The sequence below is a fragment of the Nelumbo nucifera genome, chromosome 8 (assembly GCF_055504915.1).
Source record: "Nelumbo nucifera cultivar China Antique chromosome 8, China Antique-T2T, whole genome shotgun sequence".
NCBI classification, from domain to species: Eukaryota; Viridiplantae; Streptophyta; class Magnoliopsida; order Proteales; family Nelumbonaceae; genus Nelumbo; species Nelumbo nucifera.
In genome coordinates this window covers 7,507,672-7,528,851 of record NC_142656.1, presented here as the reverse complement: position 1 = coordinate 7,528,851, position 21,180 = coordinate 7,507,672, and the positions used below count along the sequence as shown (strand labels likewise).

At 35.9% G+C, this 21,180-nt stretch overlaps 1 protein-coding gene across 1 annotated transcript; it reads left to right on the top strand.

Moving 5' to 3' along the window:
• Positions 1–10,881: 10,881 nt before the first annotated feature.
• LOC104592032 (glucan endo-1,3-beta-glucosidase 13) lies at positions 10,882–16,325 on the top strand. Its single transcript, XM_010251171.3, has 4 exons — positions 10,882–11,308; positions 13,905–15,173; positions 15,588–15,618; positions 15,723–16,325. The coding sequence occupies exons 1-4, from the start codon at positions 11,248–11,250 to the stop codon at positions 15,847–15,849; spliced, it is 1,488 nt and encodes a 495-aa protein (XP_010249473.1). The 5' UTR covers positions 10,882–11,247; the 3' UTR covers positions 15,850–16,325.
• Positions 16,326–21,180: the final 4,855 nt, after the last annotated feature.

Here is a 21,180-nt window from a genome sequence, read left to right as displayed (position 1 = left end):
CCCATTCCGCAATCTTTCTGACATCCATTAGATGGATCTTACCATTCTTTCAGTAAGATCTAAGATTTTGGGCTGCCACTAAATGAAGTTTTTCAAGTCTTTTGAGTTTTAATCTCACGTAGAAAAACGCATACAGATACAAGGAAAGATGTATTTGCCAAACTGTCTTCGAATTGCCTAGATCTTATATTAAAAGCTCAATGCGTCTTTTGATTACCAAAGCTACAAAAGGATCTTCTAAAAAAGATGCACCAAATAAGCCCTATTTATATGCATTTTTTTAAAATATCAAAATTATCCTTAAAAATAAAATACACATTTCTTATCTTCTTTCTCGTGAAGATGAAATAAAGCCCCAACTCTATGTCATAAACTCACTCATTGGATGGTTGGAATTGTTCCAAATCTTGTTTTTTTTTTTTATTCTAATGGGAACTGTGTCGAGTAAATCCCCATTATAGATATAGGAATTACATAATCCGATCTACTTGCGTTGATATTGAAAATTTCTTCATTCACACGGTGTAAAATAATTAGTATAGAGAGTTAGCGAAGTGGAGACATGCGAACTTCCCATCCGATTTCAATGTCTCACCTGAATCCCCATCGGATGAAGCTTCAACTGATATGGTAAAGATCAACATGGATATCAACCACCCTCCTGGAATCAAAATCACTTGTCCAGGTTCTTCAACTCATGGTTCTGGTTTATCACATTGATGGGCAACCTGTTATGATCTAGGATGTTCTGAAATTGAACAAAGCTCTTTTAGAACGTCTGCAACACCTTGTTGTCTGCTTACATACCGTTACCAATGCTTGTAAATGCATCCTCATCCATTTTCAGTCAAAATTCAATACAATTAAAACCCCTTCTTGAAAATTTGGAACATTTTCTCGAGCAAAGAAGGCAACAGGGAGCAACCAGGAATTCCAAATGAGTGGTTAAATCGAATCTCCGGAGATTGTACCCAGAGGCCCTAAAATCAGAAACAATGGAGAGAGAGGGGAGGATAGCGACTAAGAAATAGAGAAAGGTAAAATGAGTATTCCAGTACCTGTGAGCTTTAGGTAAAGCTACGGAGCTTTGGAAATTGGTAACCAGGACCAAAAATAAGACTACCTACCACCAACGCCACCAAGTCAGGGTAGCTGATGGGTGTGCAGTGAAGACCAAGGAAAATGATAGTGGCTGTTGTCGTCGCAATTACCTGCCTCTTCTTCCACTCCCATTAACTTTAACTCTGGAGCTCCTTACCACCCACTCCTTCTCACCTAACTTTTCTCTTTCTCTTTCTCTCTACATCCTTTTCTTCTCTTTGTATCTCTGATTTTTCCGACAATGGGAGTTATTTTCTCGGTGTAGTACTATGGTGTCGGTCTATACTCCCCCTCCTCTCTTTCAACAAATCATTATTCTTGTTCAGTTTGCTATTCAGTTGATTATTCTCTTAGAGGGAAAAATTAAAAGAGATGAAAATTTGACGATCTCTTCTGATTTTAGTGGATGGTTGATAAAGAAAATTATATGACATTTGAAAGGCATTTGTGTCTTTTTACATGACACTTTATGGTGGCTGGTTAATGGCATTGTTGCATTTCGAAAGTTCGGACACTGTATTGTTGCATTTTAAAATTTGGGAATCATATCGTAACTTGAGCCAAAGTATATGATACTGATCGAAAATTTTCCCTAATAAAAAACTAGACTCCGTTTGAATAAGTTTGTCTTTTTTAGCATTAAGCTTTTTTTAGAGGGAGCAAGTAGGTAAGCTCTTATTTTTGGGTTTGATTGTGGAAAATAAATATGAATTGATAAGAGTTGTTTTGGAAAATATAATAAGCGAAAAGCAAAACAATTTTATGCCCCAAAAATCACACAAAGCTTAAAATTTGGGACTTCATATCTTTGGGCTTTGAAATCACAAATGTTGAATCTTATCCATTGGTAAAATCCAATGTCTTATTTGCCGGATCTGCTCATAACAAACAATTGTCCCAACATGTTTTAACATAGTTTGTGTCCACACATCTCACCATGAGGGTGGGATCCATCATATTTGCAATGTGTGGGCATGTTGGTAAAATTTATTGTTGTGGCAGATCCCATTCTCTTATTTTCTTTAAGAACATTTTTTACCAATTAATGATGGTTCAATTGGTAAAACCATTTTTAATTGATGCAACCTGGTTTGTGGTTAAGGGGATGGGAGATAGGGCTACCCTCTATTTGTGTAGTTCCATGAAGCAAAAAGCCAACAACAACAACAATAATAATATCATTTTTAGTCACTTTATGATTTATTAAGAACTTTCATGGACTTCATTCATGTGAAACTAGCATTGCTCCTCTTCTACAACTCATTTTTGGTGATCCACTAGAACTTACAGCCTGCATGCTTCCTGCCCACAAAAACTTTGTGCACTCTAAAAGCGCTAGCATTTATTCACATAAAAAATATCTCCCTCTGAGTTAAACACATATGTATGGGAGATATTCCTAATATCTAAGTAAATGCCATATGTGCAAAGCTTTTGTGGGTATGAAATTTGGGCTTCCATGCTCTATGTTATATTTGAAGAGCTTTACTATTCGTCTTTTTGTTGGAATATGGGTGGTCTTCTTCTCCTTCTTCTTCCTCTTCTTCTTCTTCTTCTTATTGGGTAAGACTTCCTAACCTTGGTGAATAGGGGTGGAGTCAGGGGTGCTAGAGAGGAGTCATGCTCCCCCTCCCTCATATGTCTTAAAATCCTCACAATCCCCATTAATACCCCACTTATATTTTAGCTCCCCATCCATGTTTATTAACTTTTGGGCCCCCTACTCCATGATTATTAGATAATTAAAGCTTACTCAAACCAAAACTGAACTAGCCTATGTTTGGTTCAGAAGCAAGCTTAAGTAAATAGCTCTGTATTGTGATGGCATCTTTGACTGGAATACAATGTATTAGGTGGTGTGTTTAATAAATCTCAATTCTAATCATTGAAAAAATTAAGAAGTTTTGAGAATAGCTCCAAGTAATTGGTATGGGTGACCAAATGGGTAGGTTTTACTTGAAACCAAATTGAACTAACCTTTGAGGCCTTGAACTAACCTTACCCAATCAGTTACTATGTAGGGTCTATTTCCAAATTCTTGGAACTAACCCCTACCCAAGCTAGTTCTAGGATCTAGGGGTTTACCCATACTTGAACTAATCCAAAGAACAAGCTTTTGTTGGTTGGCCATGGTGGAATTGACCGTGGAGCAAAAGTTGTCTTAAAATAAATTTCAAAATACATTAATGATGTGAAGATTTGAACCCAAACACTCATAGTTACAAAGAACATGGTCTCATTTGACCATTGAGTCACTTAAATGGTTTGGTCATTTTTATTCAATTTATTATTTGAATGTATATATTAAGTAATATAAAAGGTAATATTTACAATATTTAAATGACAATTATAAGTTTTGAACTATATATCAATATATTATGACAACCTATAGATTAAAATACTCAATTTAATCAATAATGGTAATATAAGTTTGGAACTATATTATTATTATTATTGTTGTTGTTGTTGTTGTTCTAATCAAGGTTCAAAGTATCAATATGTATCTGGCCATATCGATTGATATGTATTGTATTGGAGACTTTCCGATACACCTCTATAAGGGTGTTTTGGGTCGGCAAGTGGTTCAGGGGGTAGACCGGCCTTAAACTAGCCCCTCTTAACCAAATTTAAAAAAAAAAAAGAGTACCAATACAAGCCGATATGCCCTACCGACATATCACCCTGTATTGATACTTTGAACCTTGGTTCTAATCCAAAAAACTAGAACAGGGTCAATTCTAGATTCTGCTTTAGAACTGAATTGAACCAATCCATGCCCACACCCTAGTATTAAGCATGAAAATTTGTTTGTCACATTTTTTATCTTTAAAAGTAGTAAGGCTTAGTTAGGATAGAGTACAAATACAAATATATACAGTGTAAATACATATAAAATAATACAAAGTTCAATGTTTTGCACTCTACATATTTGCATTTATACTCCTTCCAAACAGAGCCTAAAACGATAGTGATTTAAATATTGTAACCTCCGATAAATGAATATTTTATAGTTTAATCCTATGAATGAATCTTTTTGCTATGATCATCACATATTGCAGAGCTATTTTTCAATCCCTCCCCCACTATTCAGTTTAGTATATATCTCAGTCCTATAAAATGTTAACAAAGGCATCTATTTTCTAAATTATGAAAAGGTTAAATAATAAATAAAATTATTATAAAAATTAATTAAATAATAAAAATATAAGTAATATGTACATTTTCAAATATAGATATCAAATAACAATGAAATAATGAAATGCATTAAAAATCAGTTTAATTATTAAAAATAGATAAAAATGGTAACTGATTTAAAAAAATGAAAACAATAAATTGATTAATTAAATAAATATAAAGAAATGGTGAATAGGAATATAGGAGAAGAGACCAATAGGGTTTCTTCTTGATTTCAATAGCACACCCAACGCTCTCGAACACAACCTTAATCAGATTAACTCACTACTCATGGGTTTCTGCCATACAATGCGGTATGATGAAACTAATATTAGCCGAAGGATGATTTTGGGATGGGTCAAACCGAATTAGGATTCTGGATCAACAGCCTATATTAGCTGTTGGATGTTGACAATTTAAAAACTTCCAATAAAGACTATGTTTAGATAATAACATTGGGTAGAGCTGCAACTTGGGATATGTTAGCCTGAATCCATCCCGTGGTTGGGTTGGGTTCAAATTAGGATTAGGACAGGGGTTGAAAAGTATAAATTCAACCTAACTTTGATTTTTTTTGGTAATAAATGAAATTCCATTAAGTAAAGGTGAGTAGGGGTGTTTATGAGTCGAGCTTTTTACGAGCTATTTGAATTGGGTTTGTGAAAATCGAGTTTCGAGTCTGATATATAAGCTAATTCGTTTGCTAATCGAGTTTGGCTCAAGTCCAGTAAAGCTCAGCTCGTGAGTCTAGTATAATAAATAAATAATTTTTATTTTATATATAATATTTTTATTTTTATGTAAAATAGTAAATGATTTTTATAATTCTTATTTTTTCTATGTAAAACAAAAATCTTTTTATATGTATATTTTTATTTTTTATATGTATAATAATAAGTAATTTTTATAATTCTTAATTTTTTATATGTAAAATAGTATATATATATATATATATATATATTTTTTTTTTTATTTAAAAAAAAATGGCTTGCAAACGAATTCGAGCTGAACCTAGTTCGAGCTCAAATTTCTAACTCAAATTGAGCTTAAACCCAACATAATTTCAGTGAATCGAATTCGAATAGCTAAATATTCAACTCAAATCCACCCCTAAAAGCGAATTGCATCAAGAGAAGCGATAATAGAAAGGAGCCATTCAGGGGATGCTCCCAACCAAAAACCTTTATCACAAGAGATACAAGCAAGATAACGAGCCACCCTGCTTAAGTTGCGAGGAACATGAGAGATGGTCACTGACACCAGGCCACGTTTCTGTACCAAGATATCCACAAAAATAGGGCAAACCTCAGCTGGAATAGGGGATGCAAATACAATCCGATTCTAATAACTCACAATCAGACAATATCATCACTGAACGTTGGGCTGAGTCCATCTTAACTTCATATATAAATATATATAATTATTTGTTTATGGAAAAATGTAAATATTTATTATGTATATGTGTATTCATGCATGCGTGCATATACATACAACTATGCACCCATAAATTTATATATATATATATATATATATATATTTATGTATTTTTTGCTGCAATTATTTGTCTATATTTTATGCCTTTAAATTTAAAGAGAAAGAATTGTAGTTGACACACTGACAAAAAAAAAAGTGGGGAGCGGATGAACTTGCGAGTGGGTCCAGCAGAGAACGAGTTAGATGATCCAGCTGAAATTGATAGCTGTGTTTTTGAAGCTGTGAGACCATGGGATGGGACCAATCCTAAAGTGAATATATGACCCACCCACACAATTTATGGGTGACATGGGGCCTTATGATTGGCCCTACACTCCAAAACACAACTATCAAGTTTAGCTAATTCATTCTCCGGTCCGGCACATATAATTCTTCTCTTTCTTATTTATTGGTTCTACTATAGTATCATATGAACACAATCTCGTACTTTTCTCTTTCTTTAGTCTGTCCTGGCAATAAAGAACATTTTAGTTGTATTTGGTTTGAAGGAAAAAGTAGGCAAAGGCAGAAAATCTTTAAAAACCATGTATAAGTTTCCACGTCTTCATCTTCCTTTCCCTACCCTTTCCTTCAAACCAAACATAGCCTTATATAATTATATACATATTATGTTCAAAGTTAGAGATGGCAATTTGACCTGTATTTGTTGGGACTCTGCCTTGCCTTGCCCCGATTAGGATGGGTTGGTTTTTAACCACTGATCAGGTTCAGGGCAAGTTTCAGGAAAATCCAAAACTCTAGTGACCAAAGACATGGCAGGGATGGTAGGTTTCAAAAAAAAAAAAAAGAAAAAAAAAGATTTGCAAGTAGGAATGAGTGGGGTGATGCAAGGCAAATTTGAGGATTCCTATTCCCCATGGGGAGATGAAGATGGGATTGGGATTTCTAGCACTTTTGGGGTATGGGACAAGGATGGGGTGGGGAATTTGACTTCAGGGTCAGGGATGGGGCATACAAAACTCAGCCCCACCTTGCCCCGTTGTCATTCCTACATATTTATCATAATAAAATAAACCTCTTTGAGGGTTAGGGCGTTCATTTGAATACATTCCTTTTTTTTCATGTTTTTAAGCCAAAATGATAAATTTATTGATCCTACTTAAAATACATCTCATGAGATATAACATCCTCAAAAAAGTGGAGAGAGGATGCAAAAATATACAAGATAAAACTATAAAGAGCTCTTATGGCCATGCAATGTGCTGCATTGTTACCCTCTTGAGTAAAAGATGGTGAATTGAGTGGTGGGAGAACTTTCTTAATTAGGGGGTGTTTGGTATAATGACATTGTGTTATGGTTGTGTTTTGGGTTTATAAATACAAATTTGTGAGAAATATGTATTGACACATCACATATGATTGTCATTTCAACTAAAAAAAATGTATGTGTGAGAAATATGAAATTTTGACATATTAGATAAAAATATCAATTCAACTCAAAACATTTTCAAATTATTTCAAGTAGAAAAATCTCACTTATACAAATTTATATTGACCAGCTCAAAACATAATAACAATGCAGTGCCAATGTATCAAACACCTCCTTAGTAAATACTTCCAATTGACATTGGTTTTTATTCCCCGAAGAGGCTTCGTGTCCTCTAAAAAAGATATTAACAATCAGTTGTACATCTCCCTCAATAGACAATACAAACATGGGAAGCTCCAACTTGCCAAGCTAACTGCAAACCCTCCCCCATAAGGGTAAAATATTTGCCTCTTAACACATTGGAGGATATGCATTCTACCACCTCCAACCTCTTTATTCCTTATTTAAATTCTAAATTCCTAATGCCTAAACCCTAAGCCTTAACCTTAAATCTTAATCCCTAAAACCCTAAAATTTAAACTCTAAAATTCCACCAACACTTGAAAATGCCTTTTGAGGCTTCTCCAAGCAAAGCTCATGGACAAGAGTACATTCAGTTTATTGAGGTTTAAAACTAAAGGAAATTAATGGCAACTAAGCAGTATGTTTAGCATCTCTTGATAATATAGGTTCAAACTTCTAATACAATGGCAGCCATGGGTTTTGGAGCAGATTAATTGATGATAGTGACAGACGGCATCTTAGATGTCTCTTCATTTTAGACCCTATGCATCGATCTGCTGCATCTGCACTACTTTCACCATAAACAATTAATGTGGATATGGGACTGCAGATGTTACAACAATAGGGGTGCAAATGGTTTGGAACTTTGGATGATGATCCAATCCTATCTTGTTAGATTCGGATATCCCCTTGGGATCAGATAATAGGTTTTGATTAAAAATGGGGTTGAATTTGGATCATTCCTATCCGATCCAAAAGAATAGTCTAATCCGATATATAATATTGAAATAAAAATAGTTGACAAGCAAGCCTTAGTATTAGTGATGCAAGAACTTGATATGGGGTCTTGAAATGAAAGAGATTAATAGAGAAGTGATTGAGAATGCGAAACGAGGGTTTTTGAGGGATTGAATGTTCTTCACTTCTTGCTGCAACTTCCACATGCCACCATCCCTGCAAGCTGCAACTTGCCAGTGATACAAGACAAACGATAAACCGGTAGTGATCCATTCCATTGCTGCCATAAATCTCCTCATCCCGCCCCCCGGTTGAAGTGTTGAACCGTTCACCATCACGGCACCACCATAAATAAAACTGGGTCGGTCATCGGTGGCGGTTTTATCCGGTGGGAACCACAACCACTCTGTAGTCTCTATGAGGTGGTGTTCAGTTCGTTACCTAGTGGGGGAGGTTTGAGCGTCCCTGAGGATTAGTAAGTAGATCGGTAGTGGCTATGCCTCTACCCTCCACTCATCAGGCACCCTGACCCAGGTAAGTTGCGTCGCTTTTTACTGTGTGCTCCCCCCATTGCCCATCAATCATCCACCAACCACTTAACTTGGGGAAGGCTAAGCTTTCCATTAATTAATTGATTGAGAAAATTAAGAGTAGTCTTCTCATAGCGGGGGGGGGGGGGGTGGGGAGGAAACTCAAATCTCAGCTCTCAGGTGGTGGACTATGGAGTCTTGGAATGTAAATCCAATATATATATATATATATATATATATATATATTATTAAAGGAAGGTTTTTGGGTTATAACCCTCATTATTCATATACGTGGTCTTTTCAATTTTTTGGAAATCTAGATACATGGTATTTTTCGAGAAGTTGATGTTAAAACTAACAACCCACTATCACTATTAAGACAAATAGTTTTCTCATTTTTTGAAAAGATAGACATGTGATAATTTTTGAGAAATTCCTGTTAAAGCCCATAACCCATTACTAGACTACACCCCCCCACCATTCAAACATGTGACTTTCTCAATTTTTTGAAAAGTTAAACATGTGGCATTTTCTAAGCAGTTGCTACTAAACCTCACAACCCATTACCACCATTCAGACACGTGGCATCCTATTAATTCAAGAAATAGAATTCAAAAAGTGGGTAATTTCACTCCTAAACATTCTCAATAGATTATTTACTTATTAGTTTAATACATGTTTATCCATAGTATATTAAATACAAATGTGGAACCCATTAAAAGATTACCATAAACCATGTTTGTTTTTAAATGATATTTTTTTCCAAAAAGAAGATACTTTATTAATTACAAACTTGACTAAATTTTTAGGAAGCAACCTGATGAGGGATAATTTGGCATGACCTAGTAAGTAAAGGTCGCGTGGACGCGATCTACCCGTAGAATGACAACTCAGCAAGGGTAGCCTAGTCAACGATTTTCAGAGTTTGAATGTTTGGACACCTCGGCATAGAGTCACCTCAGCATAAAGTCATCTCGGCATAAAAGCACCTTGGCGCCTAAGCCAGTTCGGGGCCCAGGAACTGAGGTGACATGTAATCGATTCCAAAAGCTTCCCAACGGACTCCGAACGTCACAGAATCATGCCGCGTAAAGGTAGGCCTTATCCTCTTCCCACCCGGATTAGATGGCGACGATAAACTTCATTGACTGGTACGTTACCCCCCAACTAAAGCGGAAACAAATCTCATCCACTCAGGCTGAAGATCTCGAAACCGTTTCGTGAGACCCACGATAGGTTAGCTATATAGGAGCATCAACCCCTCCAGGGTCCAGGTACGCACAATTACTCACATTCAAGCTCTCTAGCATCCATACTAGCTCGCAAATACACAGAATACCGATTTAAGCAACGGAGCGACCTCATTGGATTTTCCATCCCAGTCACTCTGACCATTGTTTTGCAGATTGATCCAACTCACCACGCAAGTACATCCAAGCAGTTCTCCAGCTAGGAGCTTCTAGATCGCGCATCATCACAACCTAATTTAATTTAAAAATAAATAACTCAAAATAGATTTATTAGATAAATAAAAATACCAAATAAAGTGAGTTGTTGTTTACCAATAAGATATCATTTAATATCTTAAATCAAATTAATAATAGATTGTCAATTACAAAAATGCAAGACTCATATTAATTTTTTAATTTAATTTTTGATAATTAAATAATAAGCTTCAAATTAAATTATATACATATTTACTTACCCGGTGCTCAGGGATCATTCTCTAATGTCCTAATTAAACGAAGGCAACGAGTTCTTATGATCAAGGTCAAGCCATTGTATTGGGCTAAGATTTAGGTCCACGTGAGCTTAGCCCTCAATTCTTAGCCAGGTCCACGTCAAGCCATACATCTACAGGCTACTCTCCCAGATGAAACAAAAGGAAAGAATCAGATGGTCAGAATCCAGCTGTGTCTTCTCATCTTCGCTGTCAACTGTCTTTCACGGAATGCTGGTGGGGCCTGCCCTCTGCCTACATCACAAAACAAACCCCGTTCATGGGGGTCATGACTCGTGTGTTTGATCTTGATGGGGTTGATGTAAGGGTGTGACGGAGGCTTCATGTCCTCCCGTTCAACACTTGGATACTATTATAGATTTGGAACTTTGGATACAATAGACCCAAATCGCCAACCGAACCAACCAAGAATTTCTCGCTTTATTTCTTTTTATTTTACCGTTGAAATGGCGTGTAGTGTCAGTGTGTTTCGTTGTTTCGATGCATATCTGTGTCTCAAGTCCAACAGGCAACAGACATACATACTTCAGCTACGGGATCGACATGCTCTCACTAAACCATATTTGAGAAAACTGCCTCAAGTCCGCTTCGAATGCTGACACCAACAGAAGCACCCGTACCAGCTCGTCATTTCCTTCCCCCTCCTAACTCTTTTTTTCCCTCCCCTACTGACCACTCTCTCTCTTTCTCTGTCTCGCACTCGGAGCTCGAGAGAGGGAGAGAGAGTGAGTGGAACTGTGCAAGTGTAAAGAAAGGGAGAGAAGGTATCTCCTCGGCAACGCCAAATCCAACGTTACAGTCGGAATTTCAGGACACAGAAAAGAAAAAGGTTGGTGAAGGGGGAGAGAGGTGTTAAAGTAAAAGGAGAAAAAGAGAAAGAAGGTGGGAAGTAAAGTTAGTGGTGGCAAGGGGGAAGAATGGCGAGAGCATTTGTGACTGCGACTCCTTTGCTGTTAGTGCTACTTTCTTTCTATACAGGTCCGTCTTGCATTAATCGCCCTTCAGATCATTTTCTCTTATGGTTTTGAGCTTCCATACCTCTCTTCTTTATGTTATTTAACTACATTTTGTTTTTTTCCTTCTACTTTCTTTTCACTCATCATAAAATCTTCAGTTTCTGTTACTTAGTCCGACTTTTTATTTTGTTACTTTTCTTTTTTCTTGCTCCCATTTTTGCATTGCTTAATATCTTAGAGCATTTTAAGCTAATCTTCATCTGCAGTTTGTCTTGGTGTTTTCTCTCTGATTTGGGCTACTGTTATCATACTTCCATAATATCTTTCATTTTTGTTTGTTGGGTGTAACCGTGCGAGCACTTTTTTTTTTTGGTATGGTCTTCCCTTGATGTTTACTTTAACTTTTGTCCGTTCAAATATCGTTTTCTTTCGTACAGTTCTCTCTTCTGTAAATCTTGTAACTTGGAGCAAAACCCTCCTTTCTTTCCCATAATGCCAATACTTGGACAGGGAGGAGGGCCTTTTTTTGTTTTTTGTTTTTGTTTTTTCCTTCAGAAATCCTTAACAAGGAAGTGTTTGTAACAAGCAAGTGTTTGTGTTTTTCCTCCCCTAGTTTTTCTAAGTTGATTTGCTACTTATTGCTAGATGTTGGTTGTTGATGGTTTCGGAAATTAATAGCTTTTGTACATTACTTTGAGGTTATTAATGCCAAGTTTGGCTTCTCTGGTGTTCCATCTTTACTGCGACTTTGAGGTTGTTGCTTGTTGTTTGTTGTGGAGGACTGAGCAAGAAGAACATGGGATTTTATTTATCTATTATTTCCCTGGCTTCCTTATCTGTACTCATTTTATGCGTGCAATTCCTGGATTTTATCCATGCTAAGTATACATTTCAACTTGGTGCAATATGTCACACTGAACGATTGCACTGTGACAGCGTCTCCAACGTAATGACCAGTGTTGAGTTTATGAAGCATTTAAGCTTTTAGGGAAGTACTTAAAGCAATTATTTTTGCCATTAACTCCTATAGCCATCCTTTGAACTGCAGTATTAGAGCCTTAGAGGTTTGGTTCAACTGACATGGAAGCTGGATTAGCGAGCATCAAATATGATTGGATGATAAATGTGGTAGTGAGTCCCACAAAGAAGAAATTACAGAGGAGTTGGGAGAGAGAGGCGCCCTACTAGATTACAGCTATGAGATGGATAGGTAGATGAGAAACGTTGTAACCTTCTCCAACTAAGATATTAAATTTAGAGTAACACATTCTGTGGATAAAGACACAACAACCATTTAATGTGTCTTATGAAAGATGATCACCTCAACATTTATTGATGGTGAAGAGTTAGATAATATTTCTTGGGAGATTGATGTGTATAACCTCATTCAAATGGTTACTGAACAAAAGTTAGCGTGCAGATTATGAAAATGTAGTCAGAGAGTAGGTGCTAACTACTCTGATGAGAAATTTGATAATGGACTGGCAATGCAGTGTTTTGAATTTATTATTCCATATTTCCATCGGATTCATCTAGACGCATAATGTCTAGAATAATAGAAATAGAAATAATAGTTTGAATCACTTGATTAATCACGCAACTAAGTGGTCAGAAGCGTAGGCTTCCTTCATCTTGTCATCTGGTGATGGTGCCAAGATTAATGTTACTTCACCAAACAGCCTTGACAACATTGGAGACATTTAGGTTTGTGTATGTTGGTTGGGGTGGCTGATCATGATGTCTTGTGGGAACTGATAAAAGGGCCATTACCCAGTGCTGGGCCCAGCTATCCAGAATTGAGAGGAGTGGACTGGATACAGGCCAAACCTTCATCGTTTTCTTGCACAATGTGGCTGCTCTCAGACTCAAATGATCAAATCTGTGTGTCCTCATGTTAATTTGTTATCCCAAGATGGTTGGGACTTGGAAAGTCAGGCCAACTTGGTTTTTACCATGTGTTCTGATGGTCATATTTATTTTCTGTTGGCTTTGTGATGGCTGTCTGCCAGGTCTCTATTTAATCAATCCGTTGTAAAGCTAGTCAAACTGAAGTGGTTTGCTGAATTGTGTTTTTGACTTTTGAGAACTAGGTAGTCTCTACATTCAAAACCTCTGCTTACATTGTGATTCAGAGACCTGTGATTCCCCATGCTTTGTTATGATTGATAGGTTTGCTCTTTTCAGTGTTTAAGCCTACCATCTTTGTTGTATAGCTTTAAATGATGTAGCTTCAAAGCAAGGCTCCAAGATTTTGCTTTGATTCCTAGGCCACAATTACATATTTTGCAACTTAAGTGGTGTATGCCCTTAGTCCCAAGTGGCAATGCAAGCCAAGGTATAAACTTCAATATAAATTGTACAGGTATAGTACAAAGAACTCGTTGCCTTTTTAAATTTTTTATCTTTGTGCCTACAGCCTACAGAAATTAAGAGATCAATTTTTCTTAAAGCATATTTTTTCAAGAGTTAAATTTTCTTACCAATAATCTGTGACATTTGTGTTTATTCTAAACAGGATTCATTGCTTCAAAAGTTGAAAATTTTTTGCTTCCATGAAATGTTGAAATTGCTCCTACAATATTGCCCTAAGCTGCTAAAGTTGTCATTTTTTATTACAGAGCTCTGCAGGGCAAGCACAATTGGAGTCTGCTATGGAAGAAATGCTGATGATCTTCCCACCCCTGATAAAGTAGCCCAATTGGTTCATCTGCACAATATCAAATATGTAAGGATATACGACTCCAACATTCAGGTTCTCAAGGCCTTTGCCAATACTGGGGTTGAATTAATGATAGGGATTCCAAATTCAGATTTGCTGCCATTCTCCCAATTTCAATCCAATGCAGATACATGGCTTAGAAACAACATCATGCCCTACTATCCTGCCACTAAGATTACATATATAACAGTTGGTGCAGAAGTCACTGAAAGCCCCACCAACATCTCAGCCCTTGTCATACCTGCCATGCGAAATGTCCACACTGCTCTGAAAAAAGCTGGTTTGCACAAGAAGATTAAAGTCTCTAGTACTCATTCTCTTGGAGTCTTATCTCGATCATTCCCACCATCTGCTGGCGCTTTTGACCCAAAGCATGCCTTCTTCTTGAAACCCATGTTGGAATTCCTTGCAGAGAACGAGTCCCCTTTCATGGTTGATATTTATCCTTACTATGCTTATAGAGACTCCCCTACAAAAGTTTCTCTAGATTATGCTCTATTTGAGTCATCCTCAGAAGTTATTGATCCAAACACGGGCTTGCTTTATACAAACATGTTTGATGCCCAGATTGATGCTCTCTATTTCGCACTGATGGCACTAAATTTCAGAACAATAAAAATAATGGTTACTGAGACTGGGTGGCCCTCCAAAGGATCACCTAAAGAGACTGCAGCAACTCCAGATAATGCCCAAACCTATAACTCAAATCTAATTCGCCATGTCGTGAATGATACAGGAACACCAGCAAAGCCTGGGGAAGAGCTTGATGTCTATATCTTTTCATTGTTCAATGAGAACAGGAAACCCGGCTTGGAATCTGAGAGGAACTGGGGCTTATTTTATCCTGACCAGACAAGTGTATACAGCGTGGATTTGACTGGAAGAGGGGCTGTTGACATTACAGAGGCCAACATTACTAGTTCTAATGGAACCTGGTGCATTGCTTCATCTACTGCTTCGGAACTTGACTTGCAAAATGCTTTAGATTGGACTTGTGGCCCTGGGAATGTGGATTGTTCAGCCATCCAGCCTAGCCAGGCTTGTTATCAGCCGGATACTTTAGTCTCTCATGCATCCTTTGCATTTAATAGTTATTACCAGCAAAATGGAGCTACAGATGTCGCTTGCAGCTTTGGAGGTACAGGGGTGAAAACTAACAAGAACCCAAGTAAGTATGTTGTGCATTCAACATTTTTTTAGTGATAATTCTTCTCAAAATAAGGCCTTCATTATTTCTTCTCCAAGTGAGTATCCACTATACCCTTTGGCAGCTGTGTGAAGGGGTCCTGTAAGTGGAAAATCCAATTATTGTTATAGTAATTGATCAAGGCAAATTTTTTCATTGTTGGATGATCATGACCAAATGATACTTTCTTCATCTCTGTTCCGTTCTAAATCAAGTACGTGATCAGAAATGGAATGGGTCTGCAAGATTAGAAGGTTTTCCACTTGTCATAAAACCCTCATGGAACTGTCTTGTTTGTCATAATACCTACAATTATTTTGTACATGTCTGTCTGGATTTGTTTCTTGGAGCTGGGACTGGGTTTGGACTCATCATTAGCGTGTGTAATGTGTGCAGGCTACGACAATTGCTTGTACATGACATTTGGGTACGTATATCTCAGTGAGATAATAATCTTTCCTTTTCCTTATTCTAGTGTTAGCATAGTTTATCACTGAGCTAAGAAAATCTTTTGCTTTCAATTTTGCACAGGAGTAATACGAGCGCTGCAAGCAATGTCACAGCATCTCTTTCAAGTTCGCCATCTATAGACTTGAGTATTTCTGCATGGATGACTGGTTTCCTACTTATGATCTCTCTCTCTCTCTTATTCTTCTGATTTTGTGGCGGTGTTAAAAATTTAAAAGAAGCCTGGGATGGGAAGAAGTTTTGGAGAAAATATCCTGTTACATGCAGGGAGATATGTTCGAGAGGGAAGTTTGCATTTCCAAGTTACAAGTGTTGTAGAGGAAATCTATATTCCAAGTTACTTATATTAATATTATATTGGAATATTGGATTAGGATGTAGATCTGTAAATGCATGCATAGTCATGTTCTAATATGTGCTACTGTGACTGTGACACCATGGTTAATTATTGGTTGGTCATTGGGTATAGGTTAAATTTTGGTGTCATTTGAGTGTGTCTATTCAGTGTCTATTCTCGTCAACCCATTTACCATTTCCCATCTTTATGGTTTTCTTAAGAGTCGGAAATTAAAAGTGTATCAGTTATGTTTAAGCTCTTTTTATTTGTAGCCATTTCTTGTTCATTTTATTAGTATATATATAATCCTTTTTTTTTTTGTTTTTTGACTTGCATTCTCAGATAAACCTGACGCTTATGTTGGCTGATTTTCTTTTCAACTTGTAATCCCAAATTTGGATGCAGGAGATTATACGAATTATGGAAATAGACCATTCGGAATTTAAGGGTTTTGGAGGGAGATTCAAATTTTCAAGAATCTCTTTCCTCTCTATTGTTTGTCTTTTCTTCTTCCCACCCTTGAGTGTATGGGAAGATTCTTTGTCTCACATTACTTGGGAAAGGAGCGGAGGTCGAGTATATTTATAATTTTGCTCCATATGGGTAGGGACTGTTCATGGGCCTAATAGCCCGACGGGCCAACCCAGCCCCCGAATGGGTTTGAACACAGATTTGAGCCTGTGGGCTTGAATCCAAAGTTCAAAATATAGATACGCCCGAAATGTCGGTAGGGGTGTATTGTTTCGATACTTGTTTTTTTTTACCTTCTTTTTAATTTTTTATTTTCAAAACTGGTTTAAGGGAGTCGGTCTAGGACCCCTCCACCCCTTGAATTGGTCAGACCCCCGATACACCCATTGTAGGGGTGTATCGGAGGGGTCCCGGAATGATACGTACCGGTCGATACATAATGATACTTTGAACCTTGCTTGAATCTATTACGGGCCGAACAACCTGACTATTTTATGGGTTGGGCTCAGGATTTGTTAAAAAAGCCTGACTCGACTTTTAGGTTAAATAAAAAACCCTAAATATCCTAAGTTACCCCTCTTCTCATTCATCTCTTTCTAGTCGAACCTCTCATCTTAGTAATGGAATACTCATTGATGCAACCTCACTCTCAAGCAGACAAAACTAGCGAAGTCACCGACGCAACCAGTGAATTCCAGTGGACCAACGGTGAGTCCTCTCTCTCTCTCTCTCTTTCCTCTTCTCACTTCTCTCTCTCTCTCAGACGCAAACTCAAGCATCGACGAAGCGACAAACACAGGCATTGGTGGCAGCGGTGAATCCTCTCTCTCTCTCTCTGATGCGAACTCAGCACCGGCGAACACAGTCATTGGCAGTGAGTTCTTTCTTCTGTTAGGTTGGGCTTTGGGCTCGGGCCCATGTTATAGGCTCGTAACCGAATTACACCTTTTTAATTTAAAATGTCTTCAATTTCAAATTTAATTTTAAAATAAAACGCTTTCGATTTCAATGGACACATTTGTGTCCATTCGGGTTTGAGAGCGAGCACTCTATAAGAAGAGTGTTGGCCGACCCAGTCTTCTCTTTCCTCTCTGTGAAATATGAGCATCATCTTCCTGTTGTTCGCGGAGGTCTGGTAAGTGAGTGCACGCCTACCAGTGGCCTGCGATCTGTTTTATCTTGGCGATTGATTTACGATCACCCGGCTGCACCGTATAGGGATAAATGTGATTTTAAAGAGAATGACTAAGTGGTACGACTCGGCCCTCCTACCTACAATTCTCGATTTCGAGATTTTGCAACTTTACATTACTGCAACTTTAATTTGGAAAGTGATTACCGATAAGTCTCATTCTACTTCTCTCTTTTTTATTTTTACAACAAGGGGATTTCGATTCTAATGTGGATGAAACTGGCCCAGTTATGTTGAAAGTTAGCCAGGATAACCAAAGAAATGAAGGTGGTTGTTGCATTAATTTTTTGGGGTGGTAAAAAAATAGTCGTAGCGGAAACAAATAACCTCAAAGTTTTGCAATGTATTGTCATAAAAATCCCCTTCTATTGATGTTTACTCAAGGTCTGTTATTTGCACAAGTTTTAGCTCTTAGCTTCAGGTGTTTTGGGTCGAGTCTTGGTGTTTCCTGTTTTTGTTTCTCCAGTTTGCTTGAGAAATTTCTTCTTGCTAGAAAAAATCCTCTAGTTTGATGATGGTTTGGTGGAATATTCCCTTAATCCTGCAATCGAATTCTAGTTTGATGATGGTTTGGTGCCAGAAGGGACTGCCACCATGTTAGCCCGTGAACAGAGTACCTTTGTGCTGTTTGTAAAAGGAGGAAAGCCAATCACTCAACGCTAGATAGTACTCTCACTACTGATTTTTCACGTGTCCATATAACCTCTTTCTCAGAAAACTATTATATATAATAGTTTTTTGTTATTAATTTTATTATTATATTAGATATGAAATATTATTAATATATATATCATATTTCTATTATATATTTAATATTATTAGGCTGTGTTTATTTAGAAAAGCTCAAGGCCCGATTTTTAGAAACCAAGCGTGAATTTGTGGATTTAAAATTTTATACAAAGCCTGACTTAGGATGAGCCGGATCAGGTCAGACCATTGGGCTACCCAGCCCCCTGGACAGTTCTAGTTAGGATACATATTACAACCTTTCAATGAAAGCACCATGTTACAACTCTTCAATGAAATGTGGACACAGGTAATGTAAAATTGTAAATAAATTCAAAACAATCATGCTTTTCATCATTGACCCGTGCTTCATTAGGTGGTTCACCCGCTCAACCGATAATAACATTGTAAAAACCTTCATTTAATCGCGATCAGGAAAGGCCACCAGTTTCCAATTTTCATAGTATGATCATCTATTTCAGGTTGAGCCTTACAACCAAGGATCAAATCATTGGTGTTGGGTATCGTATTTTACAATTTGAAAACGAATACAGATATGTTTTGAAAACATGTGGATACAAACATAAGATCTATATCTATATCTATACTATTTTAAAAATACGAATGGCCTCAAGAATATTTCTGAAATTTTCTAAGGACAATATTTACCCCTCTATATTTAAATTTAATAATAAAAAAATGAGGGCAAATAGGGTAATTGGTTCTTGATATTAAATGAGTTGAAAAGAGGTAATTTAAAAATATTCAATGCATTCAATCATCTTTCATTAAATCCAACATTTAAGTTATTAACTTGCATTCATGTTTATTGAATCGTATATTTAAGTCATTTTTACTTCTTCTCATCATTAAGTTTTATTAATTAAATCCATACTTAATAAATTAATAATTCCAATAACATAAAAGCTTATACCTTTAAAATCTACCTAGCAAAAATAGTGTTTTTATCTAAGTCGTGGTAAGAAAATAATTAAATCATTTTGGGTCAAATGGGTTAATCCATGCTTCCATGATTAAATAATAAAATTAAAAAATAGATAAAATGAAAAAAAATAGAAATTTAAAAAATTGGAAACATTTTTAACATACATATTAAAGAATAATAAGTATGTTAAATAAGAAATGTTTTTATTAATGATGAAAACGGAATGTAAAATTTAAAACCACTTGAAAATAAAAATATTTTTCTATTTCCTCTCATTAAATCCTATATTTAAAATATATTTTTCTCATCATTAAATTCTTGTGTTTAAATTGACAATATTAATTTTAATAGTATAAAAATAAATATTTTGAAAAGTAATTTGAAAACAAAACCATTTTCTTCCCTCGCGGTGGTGGGCAAGCAATTTGACCAATTGGGGTCAAATGGATTAATAAATAATGTCATAATTAAATAATAAAAAATTAAAATAAATAACTATGAAATGTAAGAAGTATTTTTATTAATGATGAAAATGGAAAGCCAATTTTAAAATCTACCTAGAAATTAAATGATGTCATAGTCAAATAATAAAATTTTTAATAATAGAAAATATAAAGAATCACAAAACTAAAAAAGATAAGAGAAAATTTTGGGTACATATCTAATGTTATATATTTATAAAAAATAAAATATTGGGTATATCTCTAATATTGTACATTCATTATATTGAACAAAAATAAGTTTTATACATAAGAAATAATTTTAATAATGATGGAAATGTAATACAAAATTTAATGTCAACCTAAAAATCAAACAATTTTTATTTTTAGATGGTGGGTTAGTGGTTTGAGTAAAATGATACCATAGACAAACAAAAATTAAGTGTGATAAGTAAAAAATATTTTATGAAATATATAATTTAAAGAGAAAATTATAGTCAAAGTCGGTTGTATATTTAAAATTAGGTTGTAGGTTGGTTCAAAAACCAACCAAACTCTGAAAATCAGCTCTACATTTCAAATTATAAAAACCCCCGCCATTTCATTAGAGGCTTATGTGGTTGTTGCCAACATATGACTCTTATTCCATGTTGGACATAGAAGAAAACCTATATCGAAAATAGGTTTTCAATTTCTCTCACTCTCACAGTCATCTCTCGATCTCTCGCTCCATCCGTCTCTCCTATTGTCTTTGCTTTGGTCTGTAGTCAAATCAAAACATCTCTCTTTCTATTGTTCTCCCTTAATCTTTCTCATTTTTCACCCTCACTCTCCTTCTCGGTCAAAATCTCCTTGCCCCTCAATCTCTGTCGTTTTCCAATTGGTGTAAATTTCATAGCCAAGAGTTTCTTGTGAATTTTATCAAATTGGTGTAATAATTTTTGAACCATACCAAGGTGGTCTCATGTTCTTTTATACAATCCGATTAATACCATAAAGTGTGTAAGAAAATAAGAAAATAAAAACATCTCATAAAATCATTAGACTCGTGATTTTTTATTCCAAAAATACCCTTAACACTTTTTTTTGTACATAAAACACAATTAACCAAATATAGCCAATAGAGTGGTTGCCCGTGTCTTATTAAGGATACAAATGGTATTTTTATTTTTATTTTCCATTGTTTAAATTTATTTAAATGAGCATTATGGTCAACACTATCATTTTCCACTGTCATCTAATGAAAAATTGATTAAATCCATTGGAAATTATAAATGTTGTTTTAATAAAACACAAAATATAGGGTAGAGTTTAGTAAATCCATGAAACTATAAATGATATTTTAGTAGGTGACCTTTTCTATTGTTTAACTTTCACTTAATGAATCCCGTGCATCGCACGGGTCTCCA